This window comes from Argopecten irradians, chromosome 4 (assembly GCF_041381155.1).
Source record: "Argopecten irradians isolate NY chromosome 4, Ai_NY, whole genome shotgun sequence".
In the NCBI taxonomy this organism is placed as follows: Eukaryota; Metazoa; Mollusca; class Bivalvia; order Pectinida; family Pectinidae; genus Argopecten; species Argopecten irradians.
The window spans coordinates 7,541,520-7,564,732 of NC_091137.1; the positions used below are offsets into that span (position 1 = coordinate 7,541,520).

Below are 23,213 nucleotides of genomic sequence, written 5' to 3' on the forward strand. Positions count from 1 at the left end.
GTGATGTTTGAAACGAAAAACATATATCAGCAAAAAATACATAACCGGCGAGTTATAAAAACATATTGAAGTAAAAAAGTCCGATATTTCATCTCTCTACAAAGTGTGAGAAATGCCCCTTTTAAAAATGGCCGCCAAATACGCCGATTCCGGGATACAACATTCAGTCAGTTTAGTCATGTGACTTTCATTACCACGTGACTTAATTTATGGCACATTTGAAACAAAATGGCGGCATATGTAATGATTGAACACGGATGGAAAATTACATATTATGATAGAACATTTAACATTAATTATCAGAACATATTGTATTAAATTTAATCTAAATATGCACGAAAATTGAATTTAGACACTTTATACGGAAATGACATGTAAATTACGGCATCAAATGGAGCTGTCGCCTAGCAGTTGGAAATCAGCGGTATCTGACGTCTCACTCACAAATATTTCATAACTTACCTTGGTGCATTTTCCCAAAAATCAATAACAAAAAAGAAACACAAAACATAACAGTTTATCTTAGTTCCGTTATCGAGCAAGTATTACCGACTATGACCTTTTCCAGGACATTGGTATTCTCTGCCTATAAGTGTCACCGCCATGACGGAAAAATGTGCCCTAAATTTTTCGCGGTCACATGACCAAATCAACGTTTTCTACCTCCTACCCAGAAGAGTTCCTTGTATCCCGGAATCGGCGTATTGGTCATTTATAAAAATTTGCGTAGAAATGTTTTTCAAGCGCTAGAAGTCTAATGTTTTGATATATTTTCTATATGGCATCGTGCTGCAAATTGAAACAGTTTTTGAAAATCACAGAAGACTGAAACCTCACCAGAGCAGTTTTGAACTACAAACTTTTAGAAAATGTTAGTCATTAAAACTGTTTCTGTGGTGCGCTGAATACGTCAAAAATTGTAAATAATCTTCAAAATTTAGATGGTAGGGGTAACATAATCATACAGTTTTTATGAGTAAAAATAATGGGTTGACTGTGATATATTATCATTTTATTAAAGAAAACATAGGTTTTGGTAAATTTTGCGAACATTCATACTTATCTGACAACTAATTTGCAAAATTTCGCTTTAGTTTGTCTTGTATAAGCTCAAAACAATGAAATTCTGGTGAAATTACAATTTACGTCAAATAGCTATCGTTAATCCATAACAACTCAAAATCAAGTACACCACCATATTATTTTATTCCATTATTACCTCTGGTATGGATTCCCAATGATAAAAATCTACAGTAAAAAGTTAGTCATTACATTTTACTTTCCACCAGAGCAGATCCTTAAGGACTATTGGATTCTCACAATGTAATCCGTAAAATAAAAGTGCCGAGTAATTGTAATCTTTTCTATATTACTAAAAGTATAATGAAGAACATGTTTTGTTATTTCAAGGTTGAGTTTCTAAATAGGTCAAGCACTAAATATCAAATTATCTTGTTTATTTTTCTGTTATTGTGCAGTTATCTATCATTCAAACTACAATAAATACATGTAAGTTCTGTTTATTATTTTGTCAGTTTATTGCTAATTTGACTGTAACAGGTCTTCTTTGTCTTATTTGTCAGTCAGAGCCCTAAAAGGCCTAGTAAAATATGTCAATATCCCTATTTACCATGTTGTCGATATTTCCTTTTGAGCTGCTCTGCTTCCAAATTTATCTAGACTCAAAACTTTAGAAAACCATTGTAAACACTATGAGTTCAACAGCACCCGTTAAAACTTGTAACCTGATATATATTATCAGCCTCCTTTACCATATACATATACATCTTAAACATGTGCTTTATCTGTAGAAACTATTCAGAATTCATTGACATATTTTTGACATGCATTGGTGGTTTACATATATTGGGTGTTCTAGCATATCCAGTGGTGCGCGTTAGTGCACCATGATAGATCTGCTAGAATCTAGATACCGGGAGATATTTGTAATTATCTTTGTGGGTATTACTGATACCGGTATATGTTTGTAATTATCTTCGTAGTTATTGTGATACCGGTATATGTTTGTAATTATCTTTAAGAGTATTACTGATATGGGTATATTTTTGTAATTATCTTTAAGAGTATTACTGATACGGGTACATGTTTGTAATTATCTTCGAGGTTATTTCAGATACCATATGTTTGTAATTATCATCGTTGTTATAACTGATACCGGTATATGTTTGTAATTATATTCCTAGTTATTGTGATACCGGTACATGTTAGTAATATCTTCAAGGTTATTACTGATACCGGCATTTGTTTGTAATTATCTTCGTGAATACTGATACCGGTATATGTTTGTAATTATCTTCGAGATTATTGTGATACCGGTATATGTTTGTAATTATCTTCGAGATTATTGTGATACCGGTATATGTTTGTAATTATCTTCGAGATTATTGTGATACCGGTATATGTTTGTAATTATCTTCGAGATTATTGTGATACCGGTATATGTTTGTAATTATCTTCGAGATTATTGTGATACCGGTATATGTTTGTAATTATCTTCGAGATTATTGTGATACCGGTATATGTAACTTGTAATTATCTTCGAGATTATTGTGATACCGGTATATGTTTGTAATTATCTTCGAGATTATTGTGATACCGGCATTTGTTTGTAATTATCTTCGTGAATACTGATACCGGTATATGTTTGTAATTATCTTCGAGATTATTGTGATACCGGTATATGCTTGTAATTATCTTCATGATTATTGTGATACCGGTATATGTTTGTAATTACTTTCATGGTTATTGTGATACCGGTATATGTTTGTAATTACTTTCATGGTTATTGTGATACCGGTATATGTTTGTAATTACTTTCATGGTTATTGTGATACCGGTATATGTTTGTAATTATCTTCATGATTATTGTGATACCGGTATATGTTTGTAATTATCTTCATGATTATTGTGATACCGGTATATGTTTGTAATTACTTTCATGGTTATTGTGATACCGGTATATGTTTGTAATTACTTTCATGGTTATTGTGATACCGGTATATGTTTGTAATTACTTTCATGGTTATTGTGATACCGGTATATGTTTGTAATTACTTTCATGGTTATTGTGATACCGGTATATGATTGTAATTACCTTCATGGTTATTGTGATACCGGTCTTCATGGTTATTGTGATACCGGTATATGTTTGTAATTACCTTCATGGTTATTGTGATACCGGTATATGTTTGTAATTACCTTCATGGTTATTGTGATACCGGTATATGTTTGGTGATACCTTCATTGTTATTGTGATACCAGTATATGTTTTTACTTCGACTGATTAAATTACCGAGCAATTTTCTTGCTAAAAAGATTTTCCTGACTCGCCTTTATACTCACATTAATAATGAAGTTCCGGAACAACGAGGATTTATACCCGACATCTGCGAACTCCTAAATAAATATAATCTAGTATATTTATAAGAGAAATATATTTCAACGAAGACAGAATTTCCATCAAAGATATCCTAGAAACGTTTTGTAAACTCTGCTACTAGGAACCTCGAAACGAAGTTATGGCTCGATCGGATGGACAAGGAGAGCGATTTCAGTCGTTTTAAACATGTCCACATTCAGATATTCGCCCACGAACTCAGGACTACTCCGAAAACCCAATCAGATCCTTCATGTGCGCGCTTTGTTTCAAAGATGTTGACATACCAACCTCAAAATAACCATGAATTGTGTTCAAAATGTGGAAAAGGACGAATGGACATCATCAGACATTATTTGACACAGTGCCGTGTCACTCATTCTGTAAGAGACACATTCTTGACTGATGTGATCGACATATGCAGTATTGAATGTTTTATACTACTAGACAGTCAGTCAGATGAAGGCTTTGTGCGGATTCTATTCGGACAACGCAATGATCATCTAAAAGACATAAAAGAACCATTTCACAAAATGGCTACACACTACGTAAGAGCAGCTTCACATGTATATTTATCCTCTACTAGTGACAGACAATAAGAAAGAATGGATTAACGGTTGGCGACGTGAACACGTTGATGTACGCCTGGCTCTCCCTTCTTCTATTTAAAATTCATGAACTTTTATAGATGAAAAAAAAAAAAAATTCTTTTTGTTATTTTTTGTATTTCTTTTTAATTTATTATTTGTGTCTCTATAAGAGGAATTAAAGATTGAATGAAAGGTCATAGTAATGGTGTAACAAATTTTATACTTGTATCACAGAGTGCACGATTCGGCTAAAAATGGAGCTTAAGCCACCGGACTAATAATGATGTACTCCCTTTAGCCAATTTACAAGCAAAATTTCAGTCAGAACTTAATGTTTTAGTTGAACTATTTGTACTTCTGTATGTTGATGACACCATTTTTATGTCGGATACTTTCGAAAGTTTACAAAAAGCCATTGGAGTTTTTCAAAAATACTGTAAAATATGGAAGCTCGAGGTAAATATGAAGAAAACAAATTTTTTAGTATTTTCTTAACGCAAAACTAACATTAATCATGAATTTAAGTTCAACGACCAAGTCATTGAAGAGGTTGATAGTTTTAGATATCTGGAGGTAACTTTTAATATAATGGTGATTTTTCAAATGCAAACAGAAGCTATGTGAGCAAGCACAAAGGTCCATTTTTTCAATCTATCGCAAGATACAAAATCAACATCTACGAATTGACTTAAATTGAAACTGTTTGATGGATTAGTAACCCCATTACTGTTATATGGATCTGAAATATGGGGCTACGAGAACATGAAAACCATTGAGCAAATTCATCTTAAATTTTGTAAACGGATTTTAGGTTTAAGATCTACCACTCCTAATTTTATGATTTATGGAGAACTGGGTCGATACCCTCTTAAAAATTGTTAAGTTGAGGATACTAAACTTTTATAATTAACTTTTATTGAATGAATCAAAACTTATTAGTCATATTTACCAGTTGATGTTTTAAGCTCAATTTTAATAATATGCGTGACTTCAAATAGATTTAATTTATTAAAAAAATATATTTTGAGGAAATAGGACAAAGTCCGGTTTTTCCAGAACCAGACCATAATTAACAAATTCTCTATAAAATCACAATAAAGAAAATACTTGTCGACCAATTTTCGCAACGACGGAATTCGGAAAAATCGAAAATACTACGAGGGGGTAATTCTACTGTAGATTTCAGAATGAGTTAAAACTAGAGTCTTATTAATTACTTTGTCGATTAAGATGTTCAAATATCAAACTCCCGATAGAAACTGGAAGGTAGTACAATGTCCAAAGGCAAGATATAATTTGTACATTTTGTAATAACTTTGTAGGGGACGAATTTCATTATTTGTTTAAATGTATGGATACAAGAATGGTATAAATGCGCCATAAGTATGCCCCATCGTATAAGAGTAAAAATCCATCGATAGACAAGATAAAAGGTTTGTTATCAGTTTGTCATAAGACATTACTAAATAGAATATGCATCCTTCTGAGTAAACTTAAGAAGCTGTTGTAAGCACATGCATCTTTTCTTTCTCACTTTTTTGTTTTTGTTTAATTTAGAATTGTGATTTAATACCGCGTGTTGTACATTTTCATGTATCTGAGGAAACCAAATAAACTGTTGAAACTGTTGAACCTAGAAAATTTTGCATGGAATTCGTTCAGCTAAAATAAATTAGAAATACTACTACTGGCATACTGATATGTAATGACAAATTGATCATTTTATCATTAATCATTTCAGTTCTGAATATCAGACACGGCCAAAACAAGTACATGTACTTTGGCATTCTAATGAATCAATGTTACCTCTTGTTAACCATTGTTCAATACAGCTATCTTCAATGTCTTTATCATGATAACCGATTATACAATCGGGCTGTAATGAATACAACAATGCTTCACCTGAATAAACTCGTGATTCTTGGAAGCCCTTTTCTTCCCTGAACTCGTTAACATCGGAGCTTTAGGGACAGACACTTGTAACCCAAAATGAACAAAGCAAATGTCAAATTACAAGAACCATGTAAATAATTCAAAGTACTTTAGTTTAGTTTCTATTTTTTGATTGTTTTTGCAACATTTGTTTAAACGGTCCTCGCTAATATTCAGTTCTTCAATATTGACAATATTATTTTGGTATAATATTATTAATACATTGGTATTATTTTATATTTTAATTTTATTTATAAAAAAGTGCATTGGGCCAGGGCAGTGTAATTATTAAAGAAGACAAGGGCTCAGATATAGTTACTTTATATATATATATATATATTTTTTTAAGGTTTCAAAATCGATTTTATTCCCCAGCAAATTAGAGGGATGCCAGGGTTGGGACCCTGGGTTCATCCCTCTTACAACATATAGCCTCTCACAGGAGGTCTCTTTCACTCCTTTTACTCGATCGCTTTTATTCATCACATTTGATTTGCTCCATTCATTCTCCAAACTCATTCATACAAATACAAATATACAGTAGATATATAACTTTAAATTAAGTGAAAGGGTTTCTCTTGTATTCATACATGTAATCATATATATTATTTATGTTATGTCATCTATTTGTTAATTATGACATCATATTTTTTTAAATTCTTGTGGCATAAAGTTGAGCACAAATATATATCTACAAATTTAAAATAAGTGAGAGGGTTTCTCTTTTATTCATACATGTAATCATTTATATATATGCTATGTCACATATTCCTTGATTTTGATATCACAATTTTTAAAATTTTAGTGACATAGAACTGAGCACTGAAAAAGAATCAGACAAGTCTGTAACATTTGTAGATAGGATCAATTGATATAACAGCTTACATGTATGTGTACAAGAGACGCTAGGTACAGTATCAATCATCAATTGGGAACCTCAAAAATACATATATGTATGGCACACTTACATTATGAACTACATAACTTTAGACATTACGAAAAACAAACAAAAAGCAAACAAACAAAAACAAACACTACATATATATCCATAGCACTCGACATGTGTGCAACTAAAACAATTGTTCCATTTCTCCATTTTCCTATACCAGCACACATATATTACATGTATTTATACATATACTTGTTCGCACTGTTGTACCCTAATACAGACTTAACACATACATGTATAAATTTTTCACAATAGCAGTAACACATTATTTATCTTCAGCAGCAACATGACCCATAAAAGTCCACTGTGTTTCCACAAGGGTCAGTTGAAACTGGTTAATAAAAATTAAGTAAAACAATTCTGCATGTGCAATCTTGGGAAATTAAATTAACTCATATACATATATTCACACATACCATATATACATACATGCATTGTATATGTGTAATTTTAATAAAAGCCAATGAATTAATCCTTATAAGATTTCATACATAAGAAGGTTCATATATATCATAAGCACATTGTCTTAAAGATATTTTTTAATATTTGTTGGCTAGGGTAGTATGAGATATTGACCTTCTTGAAGAGCTAATTTTGTTGTAATCATAATTGGTACATAGATAGTTCCACATATGTCACATGTATAGGAGACAACAAAATAACACAAACATAAACAACACCTTTTTTTTAGCACAAGAAAAATATCTAGTTGCCCATAATATCAAAAAAAACCAAATGTTTGTTTTTCAGAAATTTTTATTTAAAAAGAAAAAAAAATAATAATAAAGTAGTTAAATAGTTAAGGGGAACCATTTTTGGGTAAATTCATTAACAGTGTTATTTTCAGTAGCCACTATTTTTTCAATTTGTTTTATTTTACAAAACTGTTTCTTACAGCTCTCAAAATTTGGTTGGGACTTCCTGAAGCGACAGTTATAAATATGGTATTTGATTATTAATATCAAATGATTAATAACAGGTGGTCCGTTTTCACAAATAAATAGTATATCTCTTATTCCCAAATCTTCACCAATATGAATGTTGTTTTGGCTTATATTATTTAACCAACTTTTGAATTCTTTCCATATTTTGTCTACTTTGCCACAATAAAACAGTAAGTGTTCAATAGTCTCTGGAGAGTTCTTACAGAAGGTACATAAATCATCATCAATTACATTAATTTGGTGTAAAAAAGTATTTGTAGTTAGAATTCTATGGAGAATTTTATATTGTAGATTTTGAATTCTTGTATCCATAGTCATCTTAAAACTAAGTGTATAAATTTTCCTCCAGTCTAATTCCTCATTTGGGTCTATATGAAGTTTTCCAATCCATTTGTGTTGCTTTTCAAAAGGGAAGTGTTTATAACTTCTCAGAAGAGATTTATATACATATTTCAAATCTGTTAATTTCAAAATATTCTGAAATAAGTTTATAATTACATTGTTACCTGTTGCATTTTCTCTTCTCACCTTATCTAATTTATCTTTAGGTATCTTACCCACTAATGAGAAATACTACAAAAAATTTAGCTGACTACATTTTATTTTAATATCATTAAAAGATAGGAATTCTAAGTTGTTATTTAAAATGTCTTTCACTGTTGTAATCCCTTCTCTTTCATATAAAATAAATTGTCTAAAGAGTGGCACAGGAACATAATTAAGAAGATCAGTTTCAAGAATAGGGGATAAATCATTACCTTTGTATTCTGCCCATGCTAGTGTAACATCTTTCCAAAACTTATTTGTAATATTCTTTGCTATTTCTTCAAGTTTCTCTTTCCCTAAGTTCCACATCCTTTCACCTCCAAACTTGTTAAAAGTTCTCTTGGCTAGAGATTGCCAATCCCCATCTTCATTATAAATTCTTTTAATCCACTTAATTTTTAAATATTTTTTTATATCCCCATATGAATCTATAGAACACTGCGTTGATTTCATTTAACCATTTTCTATCCGGATTCGGCAGAGTATAGAGAAGATGGGTTATAAGAGGTAGTGCAAATGTTTTGATTATGGTGATTTTCCCCAACAGAGTAAGGTTTCTTGTAGACCACATTCCAAGAAGTCTTTTGATTTTGGAAAGCTTTTCTTTATAGTTAATTTCAATGATATCTGACAGATTGAGTGAAAACTGGACCCCTAACACTTTAAAATTTTCAGAAGACCAATTAAACTGATGCTCAGGACAGAGGATCTCATTAGAATGTCTTTTATTTCCTATCCATATGAGTTGACATTTATGTATATTTAGATTTAGACCTGAGGCTAGATAAAAGTTATTAAACTCTGTTATTGTACTGGATAATGATCTAGGAGAACCATCTAGGAATAAAAAGGCATCATCTGCATATTGACCAATTAGATGTTCTTGCTCATTTATTTTAACACCTTTGGTATTAATATTTTGTTTTAATTGTATAGACAGAATTTCCATACCGATCAGAAACAAGTACGGTGATAGGGGATCCCCCGTCGACAGCCGCGTTGTACTTCAAAAAAGGATGAAAAATGTCCATAATTGACTATTCTGCTTTTTGCATTATGATATAGAATATGTATCCATTTCATTAAAGACTCACCAAAATTGAAGGATTTTAAGGATCTTTGAATAAAACTCCATTCAATTGAATCAAATGCTTTCTCAAAGTCTGCAAAAAGCAAAAGACCAAACATATTTCTTTCTTCTAATTCATGCATAACATCATATATTAATTTGATATGTTCACCTGCCTTTCATAAAACCCTTCTGTGTATTACTTGTTATTGATGGTAAAACATTTTTAATGCGATTAGCTATTGCTGTCGAAGCTATTTTATAATCTGTGTTTAATAAAGTAATGGGTCTCCAGTTTTTTTATTAATCTTCTATCTTTTGACTCTTTAGGTATACAAGTTATAACCCCTTGATTTTGAAAATCTGATAAAGTTCCAGTATTATATGCATAATTTATAGCTCTACACACAAACAATTTCAAATCCTTCCAATTTTTTTTTTATAAAACTCACTACTGAAACCATCCGATCCTGGACTTCTTCCATTTTTCATATTTTTTAGAGCTTTACTACATTCATCAATCTTAATTTGACCTTCACAGCTTTCTTTATCGGATTCGTGTATTTTTTTCCGTGCTCAAATAGAGGAGATTCATTATTGCCAACGTTTCTAGTGGAGTAAAGTTGTTCAAAAAAATATTTCTCCTCTTCTAATATTTCTGGTATAGTTTCTCCACTTGGATTTATCAATTCCTTTATGGTTTTATTTGTGTAATTTTGTTTTCAAGATTGCAAAAAAAAAATCAGATCCCTTTTCTCCTTTCTCATGCCATGCAACTTTCGATCTCATAATTATACCTTCAATTTTATCTTTTCTCAATTCTGATAATGCATTATTTTCTCTTTCTAAATCTTCATATAGTTTGGAAGAAGGATGATGATTTATAGAATTTTCCAATTTCTGAATTCTATCTGAAATATTTTTTTCCTTCTTTTTCTTTTCCCTTGCTGATTTAATGGAATAATCTATTGTAAGACTTCTAATTTTCATTTTAATTATTTCAAACATCCTCTGATCATTCACACTTAATTCTATTTGATCTAATATTTCACAATCACCTATTTTAAATTCATTTATTGTATCTTTAATGCATTGGTTTGCAAGATCAACCCATTCTTTGTCTCTTAGAAGATTACAGTTAAATTTCCAGTATCCCCTTCCCCTTGTGTTATTTTCTTTTCTGCAAGTCAAAAATATACAACTATGATCCGTTCTATAGCCTGGTGAAATATCAGAGTCTGTAACAATATCATAGATATCATGTGAGATTAAAAAGTAGTCTAGGCGACTTTGTTTTACTGGGTTTTTTCTGCGCCAAGTAAAGATTCTTTTGTCTGGATTTTGTATTCGCCAAACATCACACATATTTAAATCTTCCATATTTTCTCTACTATGTTTATGACTATCCTGTATGATGTTGTATGTATCCATATCCATATAATTTACCACATTCCAATCTCCTCCCATAATCATTTTAGTATTTGAATATTGCCTTGTTAGTCGGAATATCATATTGTAAAAACATGGCATATCATTATTTGGTCCATACAAATTTGTTAGAGTAAGTCTAGTTCCATTTATTGAGATATCTAAAATGATGTATCTACCATTGGGGTCAATATCTTTGTCGTGGATATCTATATCTATATTTTCCCCCAAAAAAAACTGCAACGCCTGCACTCGAAGTATTGCCATGACTAAAAATGCATTTCCTACCCCACTCATCCTCCCATAAAGTTTCAATTTCTTTGCAGCTGTGAGTTTCTTGTAAAAAAATAATTGATTTATGTTTCTCCTTAATCAAATTAAAAACATCAATTCGTTTATATTTGCATGAGTATAACCCCCTAACGTTTAACGACATGATCTCGAAATTAGCCATTATTATATATATAAGGGCTGGACGCACATATTATTGGGCAAACTAGTATGTGATATAATAAAAGATTGTTAATTATGATAATAAGTTTCCTGTTGAAAAAAGGTGTTAACACAAACATGTTGAAATAACATATATATATAGAACAAAACAAGACAAAATAAACAATGAATGATTTCATAAGACAAGCAATGAAAAAAATAGTGATCATTGTGGGTATACCACTACCAGTTAATACAAATCTTGGTGAATCTATATCAGCATTTCAAGGTTGGTCTGTAATATTATCATTTTTTCATAGAATATAAAAATATTAGGCCTCAATAAATGTACCTGTCAGATTTGTGTTTTAATTCTTTTCTATAAGTAAGTATACATGTATAAGTAATCTTAAAGAAAAATAATCAATATCTGACACTGACAATCATGGGTGCAAAAATACATATTTTATATAAAATACTTAGGCCTATTAACTTATTATACTACAAAAATACATATTTTTGGACTAATCTAGCCCATGAGTTATGTGTTATATGTGTAGAAATAAATACACTGACCACATACTGAATACCTTTTGCGAGTCGATTTAGTGAATGTTATGCTAGATATTATACATGCATTGTATTAACCTAACTTACAACTACTGTGACGTACAGCCTAAAGAAGGTGTAAACAATAGACTGGTAAATAATAGATTTCTCCGTCGACCCGCGGCCGGTTATCGGCTCAACTGTCCTGGCTCGATTTCAGTTTAGCAATATACAAAGATTTGAAAATTTACCAAGCCAGCATATCAAATGTAAGTTTACCATGATCCGAGTTATTCACTTATTTGCCATCACCATCGTTTCATGCGGATGTAGAACCTTTTTCCTTCAACCGGATCTCGATCCCTCGGCAATCCTCGGAAATGTTTCCGAAGATTGCCGGAATTTATTCCGAGGTGTCGCGATTGCTATTCCGGAAAATTCCGGACGTTCTCGAATGACTACCTTGGAATCGCATGTGTACTAAAATTGAAATACAAGAAACAAAAGGAGGGATTCCCTTTAGCTTATGGTATTAAATAAAGTCAAACAATATTTGTTCAACTTCAAGAGCATTCCAAAAACATATAACTCATACCCGAGTGTAAAGTTTAGTCCGATGGCGAATTTTAGTCATGCTGGAGTTTTCTCCCTTTACCTTATCTGTTAACTGGGACGATGAATTTATTTATTATATATAACTACACCGTACAATGTATGTCATAAAATAGATGGTACCGTGACTGATTCAATCAACTGTGCAAAAGGTATTTGTAGTGTGGGACATATGGTACTCTATTGAATCTTAATATATATGTTTACATTTTTAAGTGTATTAAATTTTATATATATATATATATATATATACATAACATATCATATATACATAAAAAAAATTAAGACAGCTTCGGTTTTTAGAATGAAAGTATATCAGGAATTTCTACTTACATACACAGTCTATCGCGATATCAGCCTCTATTTCTTTACATTGTCAATTTGCTGTCGTAGAACTTGGTTGATGTCGTCGTACAGGTTAAATCGCACTTTCATCTCTGTGGAAGTGCTTTTTCTATATATAGCACAGTTGTAATACCATGCGTATTCTATTTCACGATGACTGTTAAGTCTGTGGATCAGATCCAGATTGTCCTTAGTGATATCGTCCTACATTCGGATTCCGTGTATTTCCTTTATAACTTTTTTTCTTTCGCATAACAGAACTTTTGGCTTCATTATTGAAAAATTTAACGATAAGAGGGCGGGGTTTTGCCCTAGATGGAAGTCTATGAATCGCAACAATGTCTCTCCTGTTTAGATTCACTTTGTCTCTCGCATCCGAACTTGCTTCTTTACACAAATGTATGAATTTGTCCCTTAACATATCTGCCATCTCGTCAGCTGCCTCCTTAACTCCCACCACTCTGATATTACACTTTCTACTGTATTGTTGATTGTAGTTTGTATCGCATTGTGTTACTTTCATGGCCTTGCGCAGTTTTTCAATTTCGTCGTCCTTCTGTTTCAGCTGCCCCTTCAATAGGTCAGTTTCCATTAGGAATCCGTCGATTTTCTCGTCTACCTCCTTGTACTTCTTCTCAACCATATTTCGCGTTTTAGTCAGTATCTCTGCTTTCATGTTTTCCAAAGCTCTGTCGACGATTTCCTTAATGTCATCTGTCTTAGCCAGTTTGTGAAATGATTGCATCTCTTCTCTCATCTCTTCTCTCATCTGTCGTAGTTCCATTTGTAGCGATTTCACAGAAAAAGCATCACCACCGTCGGAGAGACGAGATTGCGAAAGTTTACCTGATTTTTTTTTTATCACTCATTTTTGAGTTCCACAATTGTCTTTTAAATAAATAACGATATTTAAAACAGGGCTCGATCACAGCGTGTGCAATCCACATGCACATACATGCATGTATAGGTACGCACAGTAGTATATATAGTCCGTGTCACAATGTCGGTACAAACCCGCGGGTGAACTGTACTCACGCACTCTTGGTTGAATCCATAAAACGGAAATAAAACATAGGTTTCTCCGAATTTCCAAAATCCAATGGTGCAAATATTGTCACATCATTATAACCATGACCTTACACACGTCCAGGTAACATTAATCCGTATTTTGTCCATGTATTCCAAGTATATGACCAAACAATTATCGGAGCTGGTTCACTGTCGACTGACCACAGTGACCGCCATCTTGTCTTCCTCTTTATATTCTTGGTGAAAATTGATAATAGTTTTAATGATTATAGTTATTTTGTTACAAGTATAATATACTTTTATTTCGCGTCAAAACAAGACAGGCATTTCACAAATTATTGTTTTTATAATTGGCCGACTTGCCGATATTTAGATATATAAGTAAAAAAAAACCCAGTAACATCACGAGTTTATTCAGGTGAAGCATTGTTGTATTCATTACAGCCCGATTGTGTAATCGGTTATCATGATAAAGACATTGAAGATAGCTGTATGGAACGATTCATTAGAATGCCAAAGTACATGTACTTGTTTTGGTTGTGTCTGACATTCAGAACTGAAATGATTAATGATAAAATGATCAATTTGTCATTACATATCAGTATGCCAGTAGTAGTATTTCTAATTTATTTCAGCTTAACGAATACCATACAAAAGTTACTAGGTTCAACAGTTTCAAAAGTATTTGGTTTCCTCAGATACATGAAAATGTACAACACGAGGATGTTTACTCTAATAAGATGGGACATACTTATGTCGCATTTCAACCATTCTTGTATCCATACATTTAAACAAATAATGAAATTCGTCCCCTACAAAGTTATTACAAAATGTACAAATTATATCTTGCCTTTGGACATTGTACTACCTTCCGGTTTCTATCGGGAGTTTGATATTTGAACATCTTAATCGAATAAATAAGTAATAAATAAGACTCTAGTTTTAACTCATTCTTAAATCTACCGTAGAACTACCCCCTCGTAGTATTTTCGATTTCCGATTTCCATCGTTGCGAAAATTGGTCGACAAGTATTTAAGTATTTTCTTTATTGTGTTTTTTTATATAGAATTTGTTAATTGTGGTCTGGTTCTGGAAAAACTGGACTTTATCCTATTTCCTCAAAATATAATTTTTTAAATAAATTAAATCCATTTGAAGTCACACATATTATTAAAATGGAGCTTAAACATCAACTGGTAAATATGACTAATAAGTTTTGATTCATTCAGTAAAATTGAGTTATAAAGTAGCATCCTTAACTTAACAATTATTTTAAGAGGGTATCGACCCAGTTCTCCATAAATCATAAAATTAGGAGTGGTAGATCTTAAACCTAAAATCCGTTTACAAAATTTAAGATGAATTTGTTCAATGGTTTTCATGTTCTCGTAGCCCCATATTTCAGATCTATATAACAGTAAAGGGGTTACTAATTAATCAAACAGTTTCAATTGTAAGTCAATTCGTAGATGTTGATTTTGTATCTTGCGATAGATTGAAAAAAAATGTCGTTTGTGCTTGCTCACATAGCATCTGTTTGCATTTAAAAATTACCATTATATTAAAAGTTACCTCCAGATATCTAAAACTATCAACCTCTTCAATGACTTGGTCGTTGAACTTAAATTTATGATTATAGTTAACTTCGCTAGCCAAGGGTATTTAGTAAGATTCTCTTTCTACTACGAAGAGAATCGGACTTGATACCCTTGGCTAGCGAAGTTATATTGTAGCTAGATTTACGTTTAGAAAATGGACATCGCTTCTCCGATGAGGACTATGGCAGAAATTGATTGACGACAAATAGAATATATTAGCTGCAATAGTGACATGAGACAGGATAATACTACGAGTTGCATATCATTGTGGCCTAAGATAGCAAAACGATATGCCTTGAAATGACAACGAACAAAATATTTTAAACACTAATCTTTTATTTTATAAAAGCAGGGTGATTAAACACTTAAACGATCAACCTCCAAACACAGATGATCAATGGATCACAAGCGATTGTTCACGAATCATGACGTTTTGTTCACAAATCATGACGTATTATTCACAAATCATGATTTACTGTTAACGAATCATGTTTCTTGTTCACAAATCATGATGTTTTGTTCACAAATCATTATTTCTTGTTCACAAATTATGATTTATTGTTCACAAATCATGACGTACTGTTCACGAATCATGACGTATTGTTCACAAATAATAACGTATTGTTCACTAATCATGATTTACTGTTAACGAATCATAATTTCTTGTTCACGAATCATGACGTATTGTTCACAAATCATGACGTACTGTTCACGAATCATGACGTACTGTTCACGAATCATGACGTATTGTTCACAAATCATGACGTACTGTTCACGAATCATGACGTATTGTTCACAAACAATAACGTATTGTTCACAAATAATAACGTATTGTTCACGAATCATGATTTACTGTTAACGAATCATGATTTCTTGTTCACAAATCATAACGTACTGTTCACGAATCATGACGTACTGTTCACGAACCATGACGTACTGTTCACAAATCATGATTTATTGTTCACAAATAATAACGTATTGTTCACGAATCATGATTTCTTGTTCACAAATCATGACGTAATGTTCACGAATCATGACGTATTGTTCATAAATCATGACTATTGTTAACGAATAATGACGTATTGTACATGAATTATGATTCGTTTTTCATAAATCATGATGTCTTGTTCACAAATCATGACGTATTGTTCACGAATCATGACGTTATGTCCACGAATCATGACGTACTCTTCACAATCATGCTGTATTGTTCACAAATCATGATGAATGCATGTACACTGCATTTACAAATCATATCTTAGCATCCACAAGAAGTGGGATTCATTAAAAATAAAACAAATAAATTAATATACATAATTCTACAGTATTACAACTTCATGCATATCACAATTATATAGGACAAAAACATTCCAGAACCCACAAAAATAAAACTAGTTGGACGGACTAGACATGGCTAAAAACAGCAGAAGTTAATTATTAATTCATAAAAAATATATATTGTAAATTGTGTAACGATGTCATAAATATAAAGATAATAAATCGTATTTTCAGCGGCGCAAGTGAACCTCAAGCCAATGAAATACATTCCATGTAAAATGCACAGGGATCTCCAAATAGAATGCATGTATAAAATATAGCACGAAATAAAACATATCATACAGTTTTGGCTGGATATATAATTTGCCTTGCTTGTGAACGGCGTCAGCTTGTTTTGAGTATTGTCCTGGTTTCTATCTGACTGGTATTCTCCCCATCGTTCACACATTTGTCTATAATTTATTGTGAAATGCATTGTCAACCATTTGAATATGACAGATAGCATACAATAACTTAATGAAAACAAAACTGTGACGTTATCAGTGTCAGTACTGTTTTGTGTTTCGTGCAGGGCGTGATTTAAAGTCTCCGATATACGTATAAATGTACATTTTGTACCTCGGGATGATATGCATCTTGTTGTCAATCTCAGCAGAAAACCAAAACACTATCGCCATCAATACTACGAATCTATTTACATCCACAATGTCCAACAAACCCCCCCACCCCCCACCTAGCTGCAATATTGTAGCTCAAAAGACTTTAACTTTTAGACAGAAAATGGTATCGTCTTTATAGCTACAATTGGTGCCTATTACTGCTAATGGAGCAAAGTAATGATTATGCAAACCATTATAAAACGTTTGTAGGCATTTCATGGTACTTGTTTGATACCGGCAACCTACTAGGCAATAAAACTGAACCACATAAAATATCAAATTCTCATCGAGGCATTATTTTTTTTACATATTACATATGGAGGTCTTTCTGAAGGGTATTTATACGACAAGTCAACAAATTGTAAATTTGACGTCTTGTGAGCGGTACGGTAGATATTAAGAATGGTAGTTACGTTTGTTTATGGCAAAAATAATATGTAAATGCATGTATACGCAGGAAATAATTGGAAACCTACAAAAAAAATAGAAAATTATGCCCGAGTGATTTTCGGAGGCAGTGCTCCACTACGACACATAGGGACCAATTCGTACCCGGCCAAAATGTATAGTAGGTCGGGTACGTATATTCGTTCTACCCTCCACCTAGACATAACGTTTGTAACAAAACTTTTTTGAGACCAGCACCGGAACCCATATCAATTTTAGAGGACGTTAATGATACCCAGGACAACATGACAGTTTCCAGACGGTAAAGTAACACGTTTGAGTACGATGAGTCCCAATTGACCGTTTAATGTGACGTAATACATAAAAACATTGACGTCACACTCATATGCACCAGATGATGGGACTAATAGTACTTAAATGTTAGATTAATAACATGGCGTTGATTTACATTCCTATTTTAATTCTAAAGCTACAAGATCTATCAATACAAATCACATAGCTATAAATAAATTGATGTGCTATCAGCAATGTTTTTTATCCTAGATGAGTGTGTTAACCAACCTATATGGCCTAGGTACATGTTAACAGGTAAAAAAGTGATGGTTGTATCTTTGCTCCTTTTACCATGGCCTAGGTACATGGCTAACAGGCGAAAAAGTGATGGCTGTATATTTGCTCCTTTTACTAAGTCCGTCGGTCTTCACATTCCTTTAATTTATTCATTTTTGAACAGCTGCAGTGCATCACTTTCTGTTGAAAAATACACATGTATATATACATGTATATGTAGAAAATAGACACATTTTAAAAAAATATGAAAAAAATGTTTTAAGAATGTAATGTAATAATTTATTTAAGCTAGAATTAACGATAGGAAAAGTCTGTAATGTGATAAAATGTGTATAAAATATGACTGTATATTATTATGTCTAGTGGCTTTGGCGGGAGTTTAAGAGATACCTAAACGGTGTAGACAAAGTACGATATACCGGTGATTAGTCCACCTTCCGGTGATAGTAACGTCACAAAAATCACGTCAAAATATGGGGTCATAATCACAGGGTGTTGGGACTAATCGACGCTAAATTGTATTTTACTGACGTCATTTGGATATCACGAAATCTACGATTTGGTCAAACCTGATCTAAAATGGTTTAGCTAGATAATTGGATGCACGACAGTGAATCACATTTATGCGTATTTACACTCGTCCATTCAAGTGGCGTTTCATAAATCATACAGCTTACCTGATAACATCCATCGCTGAGCAAGGATCTGTTGTTTTTCGTCTAGTTGAGCTCTCGCATTTGTATCTAAAGTAAAATTAATTTACTAGTAGTTTGATTAAACACGCTCATCTATGCCTATTTTCCGTTGTATCTGTTTATTTCACTTGTCATGACAATCCAATACACCCAATCTTAGTATTGGCGATGTCATTAACTTAGACGGTCAGGTTACCGTAGTGCGAACTCAAATACGGCGTCTATATTCCAGTATAGAATGCATTAAGGAATATCTAGGTCACAACATTCGTTTTTAAGAAAGTGGGAAGTAGAATTAAAACATTTTTGAAGTGTCCCTCGCTCTCTCTCATAATTATTTTAAAATTTTCATCAATAATAGTTAATTAATTCATAAAATGAAATATTTTATGAAGAAAAAACTTTGTGTAGAAGTATATATATCAACTCTATTTGATATTAATGTATGAGTATCAACACATTTTTCCTCTTCCGAATTTGCATATTACAGAGTTATCTGCACTTCCGGGTAGGAATTGATTGTGACGTCATGTGTTTGCGAGCGTAACGTCATACGTTTCGGAGAAAATGACGTGAATTGCGCTCACAAAATAATGACGTAACAATCGATACCTACCCGCAAAGACGGAATATAGTGAACTAACAAAGCACATATTAGGTATTTGTCAATAAATTTTAAGTAAATTTGGTGTAATGTAGAAATAGAATGCGATTCCTTGATAAGCCGATATAGGTATATCAAACGAAATATTTCTGAAATTTGTTGCATTGGATAATTACCCTTTTCTTTCTGTTCCCTGTCTCTGCGAGAGACACAGCACGAATAGATGGATGTAATCGGACGAAATACCAAGTTTAACGGCACAGGGATTCTTTTTCGGAACTCCATAATCACCTGGCTTCTGTGGAACCTCCAAAATGTGTCTGAATTCTCCTTTATTTCTTCGAATCGAAAACTGTAGAAAAATTTATCAACGCATTAGTAATGGGACTAAATTTAGCATACAGCATATAGTAAATTATCAGATACATTCTAAATTACAGCATAAATTATCATCTGGAAGAGAATCACACTTTTTACATACTACGACCGCCATGACGTAAAAATGTAGGTCAATAAAATTACTCCCTTATACTCATTTTAATTGAAATTGTAAAATCATATGCCTATAAAAATACCCATTTAAGGGCTACATGGTTCATTTGTAATTCTCGCATCAATTCAAAGCCATGTAAAAACATTTTTCATCATAGACTGATAATCCCCCTTATATCATTTATTCTTGAAATTATGCGATAAATTTAAATCATTTAGATGACATGGTGGTCGCTAAAACAACATATAACCGGCAAACACTCAAAACTTCTGTCTAGCATTTCTCATTGGCATTGTGTTAAATTTCTTAGAAAAAACGCCCCCTGTTCCATATCTATATACTATCGGCTATTACTATGTATGATTCAAAAACAAATAAGCCTGTCGAGTTTTTTTGGGAAAAAATAGAAACCATTTTGTGAACCGACAGGCGGACGGACGGACACGGCGATTACCATTTGTTTCCCGCTTTAAGACGGGGCTCTGAGGTCCGTCATGTGCCTTAGGAACTGAAACAAGTAAGTATCACTAAAAACGTTGTAATCATTACCTGAACATAGCAATGATGAGATTCACCAGTAGAAGGTTGAGTATGAGAACGAAGAACACGGACAATACGGAGACTGTCCAGTCTTTTTCAGGACACCTAACGATGTCCGGATTGTTCATGTATTCGGTCTGATTGGTGCTACACGCTTGGCTGTCGGGGAGTTCACCTGGATTTAAAGAGAAGTTCAGTGTTTATCTCATCTAATGAAGGTCATGGTCATAGTGGAACAAGATATAATTTTTGTCATCTCAAAACAATTGACGGTTCGCCAGCTGTCAATCAAATCGATATGGTATTGCACGAAACTTTGCATTTAGCACTGTGTAAGCTTCAATGTTTGCTCCGACACTTATTGAGTTGCGGACTTATCAAAATGGAACTGTTAGACAAATCCGAAATAATTGCAATACTCACCACTGATCTCATCCTTGAATTCGCCATATATCGACCAGTATGGCAGATACAGGATTTTCCACACACTCCAGTGCTGTATACCCAGTGTTGAGAACATGTCGTAATGGTTGGGGTAGAGATTGGCGTGGTAAAACACTCCCACGCTAACAATCAATATAAACATGACCACGACAAATCGCATCAGTTCTTTCAGCTGCAAATAAAAGAATAGTAAACTATGTTCATAATCCAACACACTATGTATAATGGCAATTTAATAATAGAATCTAGCAAATACTAAATTAAATATCTCACTGCATTTGAGATCAAATAGTTTTTTTTGAGTTTATTTAATCCCTTTTTGTTCATTTTTTTTTATGTATCGATCTTTATATATACATATTTTTCATGTAAATGGTATGATCTTGAGTATACTATATAGAAGACGAGCCGATAATGTGTACAACAACAAAAATCAATGTCAATCTTTCATACGAAAATACAGCGAAGATTTCTTTTCTTGTGTCCTGACGTCTGGTAAGACTTTCGTCATTTTTGTCATGACGTCACAATGACATTTTTGACCAGCAAAGCCAATGAAAAATGCTCTAGTTCATATAACACTAGTCTAATTTATATACTAGAGATACTATATGGAGAGTGTCGCTGAATACATTGATAACACTCACTCCTTCCTTTAACATGATGATAGTTGGTCCTATCGTCCTCAGTATCAGCAACACATGCAGAAAACGCATGTACATGAGAAATAACCCAATGGCATAAAACCGTCTGGATGTACCGAACTCTGTTGTTTCATGAAGGAATCGAATACATATCGCAATGATTAGCATCAGGTACGAAACAAAATCCATTGCATTCCAAAAGTTGTTCATGTGGCTGAAAGCTCTTTTTCTCCATTGTTGCCGATAGAAATAGTGCTTGCAAAATAAAACACAACATATTTGAAAAGTTCATTGCAAAACAGTATTCGAATATGTTGCTTCAACAACTACCGTCTACTGTTTACAATTCCAATATGAAAAAGTAATACTTAAAGGAAATGTTATCGATCTTCAGCCCTATGTTTCACTGCGCTCATTTTGAAAATTATCTTTGGTGTGTTATGTGGTAAAGTTCAAGTTCAGGTTTTATTAACTGACTCATCAGCTGAATATACATATACATTATTTCATAACATTCAAATGGTATATTATTGAATACAAACATGAACGTATTCACCCAATACTTAAACACGCTTAATAATACTTAACATATTAATTCATTATAGGGAGTACTGTTATTATTGTTTATTAAATATCATTAAGAAAATAAAGATAAAATATATTTTAAATTTTAAAATGAAACACCATCAAAACCACCACCAAAGAAATTACATTATTACAGTCGTGGACCTCTGCTCAATCTGCATTAACCCTAATTTGTATCGCCATAAATACGTAATTCCAACTCAAACTAACCGGAAAAGAGGCGAGGAAGTAACCGTCTACCGGACAGTCTGATGTGTACATTTATTATGCATTCTTGCCTCACATCTATAGAAGATGGTACTGAAGTGTGGAAGCATATATCTGTTTGCCTCAGAATATGCAAAATGTTATTGAACTGTGGGAGTATTTGTCTATTTGTCACGGAAATTATATGTGAGTTATGGGGGTTAAACAGAAGGATCAATTTTATGTTTAGTCCAGTGTGTTGGAACCAAATGATATTTTTAATGAAATATTATGTATTAATATGTTGAAAATAAACCAAAACGGAAAATACAAATTTCTGTTAAAAAGGGCAAAGTGACCTAGTTTTGTAAAATGCAAATTATGTAAAAAAAAATTTAAAAAGTTCATTTGGTGCCTTACTATACCTAAGTTAATTGTTATATATTATATTTTATTGCATTACAATAACATATAACATATGTTCAATAACATATAAATTAAAGCGCGTAATTCCCCACTTTGAAATTAGAATTAGACATACACTGTACTATAACTATATTTCAATTTGCTAATCCATACTACCTAGGTCTTGAAGAAAGTCATTTTATAAGCATAAAAGTTCGGTGATTTCATATTTAAAGATTTTTGATGAGATGCGATAAAAACGGTATAAAGCTTTTATATCA

At 32.5% G+C, this 23,213-nt stretch overlaps 1 protein-coding gene across 1 annotated transcript in view; it reads right to left on the bottom strand.

Moving 5' to 3' along the window:
• Positions 1 to 15,739: 15,739 nt before the first annotated feature.
• The window catches only part of LOC138320484 (transient receptor potential cation channel subfamily M member 2-like), a 35,773-nt gene continuing 28,299 nt past the window's right edge, over positions 15,740 to 23,213 (bottom strand). The window contains exons 20-25 of the mRNA XM_069263465.1: positions 21,760 to 22,011; positions 21,092 to 21,284; positions 20,678 to 20,843; positions 19,812 to 19,987; positions 19,014 to 19,079; positions 15,740 to 18,516 (exon numbers count right to left, since the gene is read on the bottom strand). Of these exons, the coding sequence (XP_069119566.1) occupies positions 18,482 to 18,516; positions 19,014 to 19,079; positions 19,812 to 19,987; positions 20,678 to 20,843; positions 21,092 to 21,284; positions 21,760 to 22,011 (888 nt within the window). The 3' untranslated portion in view covers positions 15,740 to 18,481. The remainder of the gene's footprint in view (positions 18,517 to 19,013; positions 19,080 to 19,811; positions 19,988 to 20,677; positions 20,844 to 21,091; positions 21,285 to 21,759; positions 22,012 to 23,213) is intronic.